Here is a 16,903-nt window from a genome sequence, read left to right as displayed (position 1 = left end):
TAAGAAAGAATTATGGAACCTGGACGTTTTTGTATTGGGCACCTGTAATCGTATCCCGGATCTGTTGAAAATGATATGTCTGTGAAAAGGGTGTGTGTGATCTTCTTTTATATTTTTTAGTTTCTTTAACAGACTCTCTTCGTATATAATTGAGAGTGACGGAAGACTTGAACCAATACAGCCTTCAGCTAACTTCTGAACACGTTCCAGCTCTGCCCTGTACTTCTTCGGCATACTACCAAAGAAACATATAATACTGGACGAAATGACACTTTGGATGATTGACTGGTAGAATAATTTCATGATGGTATAATTAACTCTGCATTGTTTTAATTTTCTAAGGACATAAAGTCGTTGGCAGGCTTTACCCTTAACAGCCTTTGTGTGAACATTCCAATTAAGTTCATTATCAATATACGTTCCCAGGTACTTGTAGCTTTCTACCCTCTCAACTACTTTGCCATTAAGCGTTCTAAGTTGTTAAAAGCTGATGACATTATTAGGGTTAACCTTGCTACATTTGCTTATAAGGCATGGAATGGACTGTTACCAAATGCTTTTAATGACTACTTAATATGTAACAGTGATATTCATCATTACAATACCAGATCTTCAGGCAATGCACATTATAACAGGTATAATTCTACAATGGGGATGTTATCACTAAGGGCACGTACAATCAAAACATGGAATTCTCTATCAGACAATATTATTAATAAACCTTCTGCAAAATCATTCAGAAGAAACTTTATTCCAAAAATTATTGCATCTTATTAATTAAACATGTTCATTTTTTCTTATATATTTTGTTTTCTTTTTCCTTTTCTTTACAGGGAGTCCTCTACATTGTTAAGCCATCTGAAGGTTTTTTAGAGGACTTCCTATCACATTGAATATATTCACGTGATAAACAAATCAAATCAAATCAAATTTGTGAATAGAACTGCATAATGCAATTTTAGTCTAGTATGTTAATTATTTAATGATGTCTATTTTCCTCAAGATGAGCTTCATTCTCAAAAGTTATACCTGTACTTACATTTTATGCCTTTGTTTGCTAGCTGGGTCATCTACTTGGTTATTTTTCAGTGGAACAGGTGTCACTTAACTGTTTCTTCTCCTCTTTACTGCTTGCATGTGTTCCTCTCATTCCTAAATTTGTCCATCAACTTCATGCTCCAGTAATCCTGTTTCAAAAGGAATTATAAATAATATCGAATGCTCTATGTTCACATATTGGGTAACCACCAATCACAATAATGTAGCGCCCCCAACAGGGTTTTAACTTGCCGAGCGGCGGTGGGTTTGATAGGGCCGCTGTCGGCCACCCTATGTCAGGATGAATGTGGGGCAACTACAAGTTGAGACAACCTGAACCAATAAAAACACAAACAAATAAATTGCTTTTTAAGCTTCTAATACATTTAATACAAAAACCTTTGCCTTCTCCACTTGGGCAGGTGTCTATAAAAACCAAATTAAATAATACATTAGGTCAACGCAGTGACCTCCAAAAATAAGGTAGTAAGGTGATAAATTAGGACCAATATTCAGTTAATAACATACAAATCCACATAAATTCCAGCTTATAATTTACATAAATGATAACGATACGTACCTGCGAAGTCCGTGGCCAAACATATTATTACGAGTCCTAATTTTACAATACGTAGGCGTTGCCTCGGGGAAAATTCAACCCGAATTAAAGTCACCCCGGCGCCACAAACATAAGAATAACCCGCAGGTTGCGGCGATAATATCAACCGTGTTCCCAACCTTTTAGTAAATTTAGATGTTATAATTTAAAGGGATTCTGACAAACGGGGAAATACGCCCACAATATTATAAGAAATAGGACTCGGACTTGCCTAAACTATAAAAGAACATTTAACTTACTTAACGAACTGACCAACGGACCTCACTAGGCAGCAGCAAACACCAAAAAATGGAACACACTCTTAGAACCCAAAATAGCAAGTGCCCTACCTTAACACAAAAACTGAATCGAAACATTGGAACTTCGAACATTCCACATAGCTACGGAGGGACCAGACTATTGTCACGAGAGCTGGACAGCTGAAAGGGAGACGGAAACAAAAGGTATAAATTAGCATATGAAACTACAACAATTCACTTTACATATAAAAAGATATTAGATAAAACAGACCCCCAGAGAACAATAAAACAATACACGCTAACAGGACACCTAGACCAGTAGTAATGCCACCTATGTACGGAGGCGTTTACGTGACGCTCCCCTGGGCGTCACAATAAATCCCATTCCAACCCCATAGCTTCACGCACACACACATCTAATCAAATACACACACATGCTGTTTGAAAGCCATTATTTCCTATTCACAGTTGGTTTGGTCTACCAAACATACTCTGAAACTCTCTACAAAGACAACGGTGCACAGAGCTGACCCTGGCAACCTAGGATAAGGAATTAATTTTACCCAGCCCAGACACAATAGCATGTACATATAAACATTACTTACTACAGGATGAGCGCCAGGTATGGATGCCTTTCCCAGGAACGGGTAGCCCCCGCTGCCTCTGAGTAGTGGGCAGTTCAAGTGCAGCTCGTAGATTGCTCAACAGCATGTCTCTTCCCAGTCCTGTGGTCAGTACACTACAACCAGTTTGTACCTACATGTAATGAAAGAAATTAATCAAAAATAATATTGCACAAAAGAGGGTTCTAATTAAGAAGACACTGCAACTGCATGGCCTCTCCAAAGACTTTCCAATTCAGGCAGAATATGATCATCAATATCACAACCCTCTAAGTATAATGCAAGAAGTAAGACTCCATTTGCTCCTGCAAGCCAATGCAGAGATGTAATAGTTGCGAATGTCACCATGGATACATTTGTTATTGGTTACCATCACAGTAACAAGTTGTGCTTAATGGGTGAAATGAAAAGAAGAAGGGATCACAAGGTACAAAGTCCAGGCAACGAGGGCTGTTCAGCAAAGATGCCCTATTTCGGAGATGAACAAAATGGTGGAAAGATTTGTGAATCCAAATTACTTACAGCTAAGAATCCACTAACGGTCAAGTGTCTCACAACTGATGCTGATGGCAAGGCATGTAAAGGGTTCAGTAGTACAATGGCTGTAACTACTCATTCTGAAAGTGAACTTAACCTGTTAGATCAAGTTCACCTACTCAAGTCACTCCGCAGAGCACTGACTATATTAAAGCAGTATTCTCCTCTGATATATTCCTGCAAAAACTGTGACTAAGAAGCGCTCGACAATCTTATAAATACCTGGGAGAAACCATCACTGATAAATTGGAGTGGGATGAACATGTAAAACGTATTCTAGCAAAAACTAATCAGCGTATGTTCCTATTACAGAAGCTTAATTTATTCGGACTAGACCAACTCTTATTTCTCTGTTCTATATTAAAATCGGCAATCAAGACCACCATTACATTCTGTTTAGCCGTGTGGGGTGAAAATACTACTGCTAGAGACATGACCAAGTTAAGTAGACTAGTTTCTAAAGCAAGGAAAGTTTGTCGGTCACATGACCTCAGTTCAGTAGATGAGTTGCTTGTCAGAGTATCACAGAGTAATATGAAGTCAATCATGTCATCCCAACATCCTCTGGGGCATCGGGTAGATTACAGCAATCAAACAGGCAGACTAATTGTCATGAGATGCTGAACCGAGAGATACAGGCGTTCTTTCTTGCAAAGGGCTATTCTCAATCTTGCCAATGAATTATGTAGGAAATAAGCCAAATATATGTGTCAGAACATGGACATAGTAGTCTTAATTTTTCGTTTTATGAATCAGATTTTTATGTATTTTCGATGTATTTATGATTGTTTTATTGTCTGTTTTACTGAGATGGACTGAATGCCAATTTTTTTGGTCAATAAATTTCTTATATCTGAAATATCAAAAGCGCTTTATCAACATGTTTAGAATGCCTTGCAAAGTACTACAGTGGAAATTATTTATATTGCCAAAAGCATTCATTTGTATGCAAGAGGGGCAGGAAGTACACATTTCCATGTATGCCAAATGCTGCAAAGGGTTCTCTGCTAATATCCCACACTGACAACAGGAAGCTAAACAAACTATCTGAGACACCCACCTGCAGCAAATGATTATGGTCCACTCGTTTTGAGACTTCCACTCAAAAGCAGATGTCATCAATAAGGCTTTCACTGTGACCAATCCAAAACATAGTACCACACTTTCGTGCATTGGTCAGTACAGGGACTACAGTTCCATACACATAACATATAATGTGCCTGAAGAGTCCATAGCCGGGAAGATGGAAGCTGCAGTATTAAAGGTGAGCTCAAATAGTCCATGTATCCAGACTCTGAAATAGATGCAAAGAAAACAGCAATGTGATGAATTACGTAAGAGAGGCAGAGCATACAGATGGAGGAGAGCACAACTCAGAGAGAGAAAGTACAAGCTACATGGTAGAACTAAAAACATAAACCAGTCCAGTATCTATAAGAAAGATCAACTGATTCATGACCAGTTGCTCTAGGATGAAAAACTACACTGATGATGAAGATGACAATATTTATCAGTGATACCAGTAATTTGTAAACTGAGTCTATTCACACTCACTGTTATGAGTTAAAACAGTATCACTCAGTCAGGGAAGTAGGCAATCAAGCTGATGACCATAAAATTGGCAAGTGCCATCAAACTTTCAAGGCTTTCTGCTGTGTTGCACTGCAAGATACTGTTTAGAGATGTGACACCTCTCTCCAAATGTAGGCTGTTGTGGCATATGTAGGAGATGTCAAATGGTTTGGTCCTTAAGATTTCTTTACTTTGCACAATACTTTGAAGAGCATATATGTCAGAATGTGGACTCTGCTGCCTCTTCTCTTAGCTGCCAGGGTTAGCATTGTGAAAATAATGCCATATGCTGGTGCCCCTGGCTTACTGATGGTGTAGGCACCTGTCCACATTCTGCATCCCTCTGTGTAACTTGCTGGGGCTGATGTATGTTTTGCCAACAATGTCATCAGCTCATGCCATCCAATCTTGGTCTGAAATTGCAAAGGTGTGAGCTTTCCAGTTACATATTTCTAAATGTATATAGGCCTATAAGCTTATTCTGCATGCAGCTTGGGGCTCAGTTCAGCTAATTCTTACACCACATTGAGTAGCAATATATGCTTTTAAACTTCTGTCGCTTTCGCTCTGCTACACTGCACAGAAGTAGGCTACTCACCAGATCTACAACTTCCCAATCAAATAAGCTACATGTACTACTTAGTGAGTGTAAGTCTATGATGGTATAAGCTCTGAGGTGATGGGTATTACTTTTACTTTTCCCCTTTGAGGTAGCTGAGAGGTTTTCAACACCTACCCATGCAATCATCCCATTCTTTATCATAAAGTTGAAATTTGATTTCTTCTTGAATATGAAACTTTTTCCTAATTTTAAGTTGCTAACTCTTCAAACTCAACAACTTGCTTCTGTTCTTTTATGGTGAGATCATAGATGTGAGGAGTTCATAAATACTGATTTAGTTTCAGAACCAATTCTACATGTTAATCTTCTTACAACTGTTTATTCAACATCTATGAGAAAAGGTTTCCTCATGTAAGTGAATGAGGTGTCAATGTTCCAAAAGCTTATTGAACCTTTCTGTCCAGCACATTTTTGGCATTTATATGTAAAATTCCACCTGTTTTCTGCCATACTTCCTCTGTGGGAAATGGTGTAGTGCAACCCTGCATTTCTGTACTGTAAAGAAAGAAAAAATAGATAACTAAAATCCTGGTTATCAGTACTGAAGGGCTCATTTATTAAAATTATAATTCATTATTCTTAATCGTAGTTAACCATAAACATAGATTGAAATACAGATCTTGTCTCTTACTATTTTTATAACCAGAACTGCATGTGGATTCCTAACATAGTTAACGATCAGCTATCTGCAGTATTCTGTTCGTAAAGTGTTTGTGTAATGCGGCTAAGCAAGAGCCTTTCCAGTAAAGCTGTTGGAAAAGGGAAGACTACTAATGGAGTAAATGAAAACAATTAAATGATACCTTAAATAAACATATTTATATTTTAAATGCAATAGTGATAGTAATATACCTAACATGTGTTCATCCGTGGGTGGGAAAGCAATTATTTACTCTGTCACTGTGAATTTCCCTCATGCAGTGGCATTGCTGGCACGACTCTTGCTCAATCGTGTTCGTGTTACATTTGCAAAGAAAACGTTAAGCTTACCTTCTAAAAGGTTAAGTTAACCTTAAAAGTGCTAGTTCAAAAAGGTTAAGAAGGTTGGCTTCTGCAATTGCATAGGCCTACAGCACACATACTTTATGCTTGACCTTATTAGTTTAGATCAGTTTAGTAAAGAAAAAGGATCAGGAGGGACACTCAAGTCCCCATCAAAGACCCTATAGGAGATGGAAGAAAACTGATGACACAAACGATCAGACCCGATTACAATGCTTAAAGTGCTTCTCCAAAGCATTCTTAAACCCATTCACACTACAGTACTTGCAAGTACAATTTTCTCAGGCAAACCATTCCACTCATTCACGACCCTATTAGAAAAAAATTTATGCCAAATATTAATGCTACTTTGTGACTTGTGGAGTTTAAGACAATGACATCTGGTACAACCACTTTCAGCAAACATGAAAAAGTCAGTGACTATCAAGATACTTAATAAAGATATAACTTTTATGAAACCTACATTTGAGTTGAATCTTGGTCTTGGTCACTGCATAATCTAGATCTATGGGAAGACTGTCCATGAACTTGTGTTTGAGTTACTTTATTTCTCTTAAATTTAGTGACTCTAGCCCTGACTCGTTGCATAACTGGTAATAGTTCCTGAAAACTCAACATGAATTGAATATGAACCACTGAATCAAGAACTACTGGAGACTAATAATTCTTCACATCCTTGGCTAGATGAAGTAATGGTTTCTAATACAAACGGTATACTTTATCAATCCCGTTCTTGAACCATTGGCCAGAAAATTGTGTCCTTTCTGGAGAGAAGTATTGAAGGAGAACCGGACTGATGGTGTGCTATTTATAATAATCCCTCTGCCTAATACAAATACCAAAGTATTTAATTTAAAAATAGTGAATTGTACATAAAGCTCCTAAGGAGACATCTTTGCTCTAGGTAAATTTAACTCTTTTCACAACACTTAGGACGACATAGCATAAACTCACCACTTGGGGAGACAATGGTGATTTAGTGTAATTTCGTCACACTGGACGATTAAATACAATTAACTAGTTAATTAATTTCACATATACATGTCACCCTATGTGAAATTAACTCTTTCCACAACACTTAATAAATTAATAAATTGTGAAAGACATAACACCAGAGATCTACAGTCAATATGAAAAGATGCCTGTATACAGTATTTAGAACTGCTCAATGGGATCATTTCAACTCAAGCTGGATTCTAAACATGAAAATTTCCAAGGTATGAATTCTGGCCATTAACTTACATCACTAATAGTTACAGAATTTGACTACTGTTCATTTGTCAGTTTATTGAGTTATCGTAATGACAGGCTCTTAGCATTACACTCATAAACACACATACTGCTATTTCACAAAAATGCATTGTGTTACATATTGAAACAATTTTACATAACACAAACAGCATGGAATGAAAACAATATAACAAAAACAGGGAGTTTGCAGGAACTCACCAGGACTCACAAAAGCAATCTAGACACACCTCAAGGTGCCCCTGCATACTCAAGCATGACATATAGCCCTTGTTACTAGGATATATTGGAATTACTGGATATGAGTTTGCCCGACAGTGCCAAGTCTCATTGCAGGAAGTCCACTTCATCTCATTTGTTGTATGTAAGAAGAAGTACCTGGAAAGGAAAAAATAAGTTACTCATTACAACAATGTTGCATTTCTATTGCAATTTCCATTTGTTCCTTTACCCTCTGGATTATCAGGTATAAATGAAAACTTTCATTCAGCTTTTACTTAAAATTATCAGAATTACTATTAAGAGCAACAAACTTATAAATCAGATACAGACTATCATCTAAACCCAGCCTTACAAAATGTGCATCCTCATTGTATTGATGCAAGTTTATCAGTCAGATCTAACTGGTGCCATGATACCTCTTTTAAAAATGACTAATTCCCTGCAAACCTAAGCAAATTCCTAATCAGTTTCAATGTTAAAGGTAGTCTGTATATGCCCCAAATTATAGGATGCTATAATTGCTAGAAGTTTTTAACAAGTTACTTTCATGTAGGCCCTTAGTCCAAATTGTTCTCAGACATTCTTAATGAACACACAAGATGACTGAATGTCCCTGTGAGGTAAATTTCCTCAAAAGTTGTAACAGTTTATAGAATTTTGACCAAAAGTGACCAAATTTGAATATTTGGACCAACATGGCATAAATTTAAATAATACATTGAAAAGTTCACTTATTTTTTGGGGGGTTGCTTTGATGCTTTTCACAGAACGATCTATGTCTCTTACTCATCTAAAAGTTTGCACTGGCTTTGGTTACAGGAAGTGCATGATGATGTGTAAACTGCAGCAAGGAATTCCAACGCATCCTCCTGTGCAGTTGAATCAAACTCTGGAAGAATCTGTTTCAACCTTGCGAGACAGGAGGCCCATGAAGTTCAGGTTGAAACTGCATGGAAGAGAGCTTTGATTACTTCCATTAATTCAGAGCTATGTCCATCATAGTGTTGAATGATGCTGCAAAGAAGCTACAAAAGAAGGAAAATTTAGATTTGTAGGAAATCTACATCTGACATGGGTGGCTCACCAATATAAGTGGAAAAGTTTAGGGTTGCAGCCTTCATTTGTATCTATTTTTTTTATGATTGCTTGATGTTTCAAAGCACTTTCTTGGAAGTCTGTCACTAGCTTCTGTAGCTGAAAAGTTACTCTCATCAAGTAAAATGATAAACACATCATATCTTAATAACCATTTGTTGGAATATGCTACTGGGAGAAAGGAGTAGAGGTATCATGAACTTGACAAAGAGAGTGCCCATGTTGGAAATCTAGTATATTTGGGGGATAATAAAACTTAAAACCAGGCATAGGAGTTTGTGAAGGATATCCTGGCACAGTAAAAGTCTTCCATTTTTCAACATTTCCAGGTGGGGAGGATCAAGTCACATGAAGTCTTGCACCTCCATGAAGTCTTGCACCTCCGTAGCTTGCAATCCCTGCCTTAATGAATTTATTTCTAAAGCTGCATGGGTTGTCTTAGGTTACTTACCTTTACAGTAACAGGATTGCTTTGTTCCTGAAATAAAAACATTTAACAATATTTAATGTGACTTTTCGAGCATGGCCAGTGATTTTCCACGATCAAAAAATTCACAATAACATGGATCTATATCCATAAAATAATGAAAGGGAAAACTCAATTTGAAATAGAAAACCAGTATTCTTTGCAAGAGTTGGATATATATGCAATAACTGTGGGGCTGTATTGACCTTGATCATGTTTCTCCCTGTAAGAAGGTAACATATATTGTGAAAGAGAAATATAGAACATAGGTTGGGGTGGGAAATTGTGCAGGGGGGCAGAGGTTTGTTTGGCCCCAAATATGCCAAAAGTTCCAATACGGGCACATTTGGTCAACATTTTAAACTGTTGTCATTACCACCCTGGAGGAAATTTACCTCACTGAGACATTCAGTCATCTTGACATCAATTGATAAGAATCTCAAGGAATGTAATTTTTGAAATCTTCAGAAAAGTATGCTATAATTTGTTGCCTATACAGACTACCTTTAATTCAAATTTCTTCTATTGGATATTTGAATCATATTCAAACTTGGGCTGCTAACCTCATCTGGTGTGTTTGTACTGATGATACTGGCTGCAAGTTCCTGAAATATAAAATAATTAAATTTATGGATTACATGCAACAGCTACAGTATATTCAACAACCTATCACAGCACAGGTCAGCAATTATTTGTGTTAGTACACTGTGGATATGTTCATATGTATATCGATTCCCTTTGTTAAAAAATTCTTTCTTGCAATAAAAAATTTAAACGCTCCGAGACATTTATTGGATATTGAATGCAAATTTGCATTTTTTTTCTTTGTTAATTAAGGAATATGTTAATACATAGAGGTCATACCAAATTCAAGATCAGATGAAATTTAAGTCGGTCAATATCAGTCCCTATTCTGGAAATTTATGCCTCTATGAGGATTTCTGTGATGATAGAATCAATGTTGATGAAAGAATAAATGTGACTTCATGCAGTGTTTTACAACCTGTATAAAATTAATACTCCAACCACACATGCGAAGTGCAATGTGGTTCCCAGCTACACCACCCTTTGGGGAAATGGTAATTTGATGGCTGTTCTTGCTGCAAACTCAGTCTAGACAGTGTGTTAGATTATCAACTCAACCAACTTTGGCCAAGTTCCTGATATTGTCGGCTGCAAGCCAGGAATCTCATTGGGTTGCTGTCACCACCATGAAGATTTAAGCAGTATATCATTTCTCCTATAACAACAACATTGGAATGGTAAAGCAACATTACCGTAATGATGCTATATCGCAATTCCCTTTTGAATTAAGTAATATGTTAAGGGACATTTTCTTAATATTTAGTTTGTTCAATATATGAAAAATCAACCAAGGTAAAATGCATTATGGTTTCCATGATGTAACATGAGTAATTTGTGTGTGCGTTTGTTTGTATGTGGGGGGAGGGAAGGGGGTTTGCACACACTTAATAGTAATTAAGGCTCTACAAATATTAGAAAAAGCTGGAAATGATGATTGAGATGCAACAAACATGGGCGAAAGTGGAAAATATCTGCCAAGAAAACGAGACGGACAATTCCTGCAGGCTATGAGGTATCATTATGTTAAGTATCAACTCAAATGGAATAAAATTCTTCCGATTCTGTGTTTATAAAGAAATTTCAGCTGAACCTTATTTTGTCACACATCTCATCAACATATTGCAGCAAAATAATAGCACTGAAAACATTGCATTGTGTAACCAACCTGCTCAGCACAATAAAATTTAGTCATACCACATATGGTTGGTGAGCAATTGCAGATCAGGTTTTAATGTTAAGCCCTGCCCACTCATTTCGTTGCACGATATCTGCACCAAAAGCAATAACGACCCTCCTTAACTCGTCATTGCTGCAAGGATCACCTCAAACCAACCTACCATTCTTCAGATTGGAGCTAACAGTTATTAATGTTAAGCCCTGCCCACTCATTTTGTTGCACAATATCTGCACTAAAAGCAAAAACGACGCTCCTTAGCTCATCATTGCTGCAAGGATCACCTCAAACCAACCTACCATTCTTCAGATTGGAGCTAACAAGAGAACGTCAGCTAAAATCTATTTTGGTCCCGCCCGTTACAAACATTCAATCAGCAGAATAAACCAGAGATGTTTAAAAAAAATGTTGTAATGGTCAAGCAACATGTTGATACTAGTTTCATGTTAACCCCGCTCACTCATTACCATGCATGATATCTCCACCAAAGAAAATAGTTACTATATGTGGTTTTACCAAGTTGATCTGGCAAGAAGCTAATTAGAAGTTGAACATTTAATTGCTGAGTTTCAAACTGACATCACATAAAATTCTCCTCTCGAAACTAAGCAAATAAAATCAAATATTTGAAAACATTTGTCTGGAAACTGGAGTTTTCTAATTAACTTATTCTTCAATCTTTTATTGTTGGCAATTAGGTTTCATTTTTTAAAGCCATTGAGTCAAAATTGATTTATTGTGTGAAGACAGCTACAGCCCTTAGCCTCACATAAGCCAGCACAGAACTCATCAAGTTAATGATTATTGTTAAGAAAATTATGCAGGAATCATGCCAATCAACTCCCTCTCCCGACCCCCCCCCCCTCCCAAATAAAAACAGTGTAAAGGAATCTTACTTGCGTGAAATTCTTTAAGTAAAATGGATTGAATTTCTTCTTCAAAGGAAGGCCTGTGGAACTGTTAATATGTGTGTACAGCCCTTTCTCATTCACAGCCTTGACTCCATACGGCCCAAGCCAAGAGTTTTCGAGCTTCCCTCCTCTTCGGGCATCCTTTCTAGCATTCCGGATGAGAACACTTATAGAACCAACATTGAAGCTCTGAATAAAACAAAATCCAGCATATATACGTAAACATCATAATACAATGTATATGTTGCCATTCATTTAACTACAGTGCAGTTTTCAATGCACAGCATAGCATAGCATTATGTAATTACCTGTTTTGATTGCTGCCTTTAATCAAAATTCTTTTTTTGCCGTTCTTGGGCTTTGCCAATATTTTCTTTTACAAAACCTTTGATTATGTCCTGCGACTGTGACATGAGTTGAAAAACCCTCTCCCGCTGTGCATCGCTGCAGCAGGAGATTCTGGTTGGACAATGGAGTCTTCAATGTCGACTGGTAACAATGGCTCTCTGGATATATGAAGATAATTAACAATCAATTATTCACAACACTTTGTTGACTGAAGAATAAATAAATTTTTATATAATTTATTTTCACTATTAAGACCCTGGAACCATAAATCTGAGTCACATCACATACTCAAACCAGCAGAAATATAAAAAAAAAGTATATTCTGTGCTGTTTTAGGTCCAAATTGCATACCAGCCCAAAATATGATACATAACTGAAAAACAAAGCCAATACCAGTGGCATTAATTGCATGTATCTAAATTAATTGGCATGCTTTTATAGTTTAATGAATGTTCATCTTTTGTACTTGCTGTACTTACTTAGGTTTTGTAACTTAAATAGGGTTATTGGTGGTCCTCTATTTAGCAGTTTTCCCAGGACCTGGGATGTGTCAAATGAGATTTTATCCTATAGAGGATCAGTGTAGCTATGCAGGATTTTTCCAAACTCTCTTGTCCCTGATTGCTTTTCTCCATATATGACCTTTACAAATGTAAACCTCTATTCAGCAATGGTAGGTTTGAATTATTACAAACCTTCCAAACATCAAAACGAAAGGAGAAAGACCTGTAGAACCATGTTTTGCTGTACGGTACCCCATGAGAATGGAAGACAGTGTTTCATCCCAGTCATCTTGGTTTTGATTGACAACTTTGATGAGTGACATTTGCATTTTGCAGAGTTTGGTTGAATCTTTCATCCAGCCCATTGGTCTGTGGGTGGTAGCTGAAGGATACTCTGTGGCCCACCCCTGTCATGTCAAACAGGGACTTGTTCAGAGCATTAACAAATTCTCCTCTCTGGTCTGAGATGACAATTTTCATGCACCCAAATCTAAATAAATGAAAACTTAAACAAGTTGTTAAAGAACTGGTTATGAGTAATGCAGTAAACTATTGGCATCTTCAGAGTGGCCGTGTGGTTTAATCAGGAGATTCTTTTAGCACTTCTTTCAAAACAAGTAAGTTAAGCACTGACATAACACCTGGTCTTGGATGCACTGACCGTTATCCCACTAACATTTTATTAACATTAACTTATAAAACAACTTCAAGAAATTCCTGTAACCATTTGGCCGCTTTCTGGGTCACAGGTAAAACTGAGAACAAATGCAGGTCTGCATAACTAACTTCAAAAATATGTTATGTAAAGTAAAAACAAAGTAGATGGATATATACCTGGCCATGGTTTCAAACAGAAAGTTTGCAACGGTTTATGCTGTTTTGTCTCTTACAGCAACAGCCTCTGGCCATTTTGAAAAATAGTCACATAGGGTTATGATGTACTTATTTCCATTGATGGTCTCTGCAAGGGGTCCAATCATATCCACACACACCTAAAAAAAAGAAGGAAAATAGCATTCAGAACCATACACAATCATACCAAGTGATGTTCAAGTGATTTATGTCTGAGTTTTGTAGACAATATACTGCTATTAAGCATTTCCAATCATGCTGATATATACTTATTGAAAGTTAACAAAAGATTACTCGATGACTGAATGTGCTAAAAGCAGGTACAGTATTCTTACACTGCTAATAAGGTGCGTACAATCAACAATTCTTGTATAGAACAGAATGCTCTATCAAAGTTTGCAAATACTTTTGATACTGGACAGTGAAGCTTTTTTAATTTCAATGATTTAAATTGCATGATTTTGGCTTTTCTTGATTTAAAAGTATTACTGCTCACACTTTTCAGCACAAATCTCGGTAGCTGTTTATTGCTCCCGTTAGTCTAAACTCTTTGATCTTTTCCGTATCGATCTTCTTAGATTTAATGTTGAATTTTCAGGGCACAGTCCTGACGAACGATATTTTCCAATGATACTGTACTCTTCATCGGTATCCAGCTCAGGAGAAGTCATCTTGTAATATCAGATCGGGCTAACTTAGTTAACGGTCTCAACTCCTAATGCTTAACCGAAGGCCAGAACAGTGCGTGCAAATATGCAACTACTAAGAATTTTGTGTGCCTGCGCGTTACACATTGAAATGTATTGCTTAGTATAATAACAAGCATGGCCTGTGTTTAATAAATTTATGTCTTGTTGATCACTTTTCTTTATTTCGAACTTGGAACCTAAAGAGTTTATATATCTTTTTTAGTAAGGTTATGAATTAATAACATGTTTGTCTACTCATTATTATTGCCTTTAAATGAACAACATATGTTTGATTAATGGTGGAGTGGCACCACCATTAAGAAAAGAACAACTTTTAGAAAATTTATAGATTGTCACACTTTTCTACCATCTTGAATATAATTTCCAGAATAATTTTAAGGTCTGGTCAATTCTAATTCATGAATTGCAGATATTAATTACATTTTTTTCATTTAGAATAGAAGTTCTGTAATGTAATTTGAAAATTTGCTACCTTTGGCAACCGTGAAACGTGAACAGACCCAATTTCGAGGACGCTGATGTCAAACTCAAAGGTATAACAAACTTTCGTAAAATTTTGAAGACTTGCAGTGAGAGTTGTACAGTAAACCGCAAGAGTTGGCAGGCCTGCAAAACCCTAGCAATATAATCTTTGACTTAAACAAGTTTTGCTGATGTACTGAGTCTAGTCTAAGTCTTAACCCTATCGTTTTAAACTTCAGCCAGTGGCAGTAGGCCAAATTGTATAGGCCTAATGGAGTTTTTGACTGAAACTGTAACTGTGTAAGGCCTAGCTAATTTAGAACTAGCCTTATGGCTGATAAGTCTGTTATCAAATCTTCAATCAAAGCGTTGTTGCATAGCATGCTAGGTGCTTACCCTAGGAGTATCTTAGGCTAAGTCATTACCATCTTCCATATACTTATTGCAATACCAACTGACTCGACCTGTTGTTGGCCAAAAAAGGGGATATTGAATATCTACCCCATTTGGTAATGCTAGGCATACTTAATGCTCCTCTGCACAAATTCATGATTAAACACACAGAGTATTATTTCGGTGGTCAAGCCAAACATGTCTTCAAGCACAGGAAAGTAGTGCTGGCCATTAGATTTAGAGCACTTATGTTTACAATCATACATGTTGACTGGTGAATTAATTAGGTGCGCTCAAGGATGAATCCTAGTGGCAGTATTTGGGGTAGTTTATCAAGTAACAAATTCTTAATGCTCGAGTGAATTTGAGGACTGTTTATCTATAGACAGTCTTGGCCTTCATGCATAGCATTAGACCTAGTAATATGTATTGCTATACCCATAGTAGTACTATAGTAGTAGGCTACTTCTTATGGCCATATTCAACTTCAATTCCTATGATTGAGATACACAGCTAATTGTCTGCATATAGGTCCATTAGGCCTAACTCAGCCCAGCTACAGTCAGACTTTAGAATCTTGGTTACATTGGTTGCACTGGTATAGGTCTAGGCTAGGCTTGTTATAACTCAGTCGTATAACTCAGTCGTAGGCCTAGACATAGGAAGCCATAGGCCTATGCTTGTTTGCTTTGATCTCAAACAAGTAGTAAGCCAAGCCTAAAATGGAACTAAACAGGAAATCCTGGACTTAATGACCAAAGCATGCCGATCTACTCTTACTGTCGTAATACTAGTTGTTGAAGCCTAGCCTAGTACCGATTAGTAGTATTTCCTATGGCCCTATGCCTATCCCCACCTCAAACAGCTTGGTAGGCCTCTAGACCGTCATGCAGTTGAAATTTTGTCTCCCAAATCTTTCGTCTTTGTAGAAACGAACCCCATCTCCATTTCGGTGGCTACATCAGGCCGCACAGCAAGGCAAGATGTTTTCTTTAAAACAATACAAAACCATTGTTAGCCTACGCACGTTTTATACAAAATATGTGTTTGTAAAATTGTATGGCAGTGTCGTCTGCACATTGAAAAAAGTTTTTTGATTTAGGGTGGCATACTCCTATTAGAGTCGATATCCATCCGCCCGATTGTTATTCTATCTCGGGAAATGTTCCAAAAAGCATCAGGAGAACATCTTTTTTTGACCCGTTATCAATCTTGATTTTGGTTTTTTTTTGTGGCTTGCATGTTGAAGAGCATGAATGACTAGAATGTCTTTACATATGTTATGTTTCTTGCTTGTCATCTTAATTGTTTATTTTAAAAACGTGTGAAAACAGAAATTAAGTAATAAGATCCTTCAAGAAGCTTTTAAGTGCATGGATGGGAGCTAGGGGCTGGGGAGTTTTGTAGTTGAGCCAAAATTGGTTCAATTTAAAGGCATTGAAGAGTCGCCCAAAACCACGTTCGGCGATCTGAAAAAGTTAACTTTCCGTGGCTTGCAAGTGACGATTTGTTCGTGTCGCTACAAAGTGCAGACAGTACAGTACGGTAATGAAACGTGATACCTTGTTATATTTTAGCTGGACCTAAGATGTCCATCGCTGTATTGTCTGTACACTGTGTTGTAGGTATTGACCGCAGCTGTATGCACTGACTGTACACTAGTGTCTAATTACCGATGGTAG

General features: G+C 37.1%; 1 protein-coding gene and 1 long non-coding RNA gene across 2 annotated transcripts in view; both read right to left on the bottom strand.

The window, feature by feature from the left end:
- Positions 1–8,651, bottom strand: part of LOC139964164 (uncharacterized) — a 37,099-nt gene extending 28,448 nt beyond the window's left edge. The window contains exons 1-8 of the mRNA XM_071965541.1: positions 8,509–8,651; positions 7,702–7,878; positions 5,643–5,745; positions 4,611–5,041; positions 4,117–4,350; positions 2,502–2,652; positions 1,987–2,076; positions 1,040–1,187 (exon numbers count right to left, since the gene is read on the bottom strand). Of these exons, the coding sequence (XP_071821642.1) occupies positions 4,805–5,041; positions 5,643–5,745; positions 7,702–7,850 (489 nt within the window). The 5' untranslated portion in view covers positions 7,851–7,878; positions 8,509–8,651 and the 3' untranslated portion in view covers positions 1,040–1,187; positions 1,987–2,076; positions 2,502–2,652; positions 4,117–4,350; positions 4,611–4,804. The remainder of the gene's footprint in view (positions 1–1,039; positions 1,188–1,986; positions 2,077–2,501; positions 2,653–4,116; positions 4,351–4,610; positions 5,042–5,642; positions 5,746–7,701; positions 7,879–8,508) is intronic.
- Positions 8,652–9,786: 1,135 nt separating this feature from the next.
- On the bottom strand, positions 9,787–16,340 carry LOC139964165 (uncharacterized). The gene is made up of 6 exons (XR_011791863.1): positions 16,078–16,340; positions 13,639–13,796; positions 12,997–13,294; positions 12,262–12,459; positions 11,939–12,142; positions 9,787–9,888 (listed from the first exon to the last, which is right to left on the bottom strand). It is a non-coding gene; the product is annotated as an uncharacterized lncRNA (long non-coding RNA).
- Positions 16,341–16,903: the final 563 nt, after the last annotated feature.

This window comes from Apostichopus japonicus, chromosome 22 (assembly GCF_037975245.1).
Source record: "Apostichopus japonicus isolate 1M-3 chromosome 22, ASM3797524v1, whole genome shotgun sequence".
NCBI classification, from domain to species: domain Eukaryota; kingdom Metazoa; phylum Echinodermata; class Holothuroidea; order Aspidochirotida; family Stichopodidae; genus Apostichopus; species Apostichopus japonicus.
This window is presented reverse-complemented; position numbering and strand designations above follow the sequence as displayed.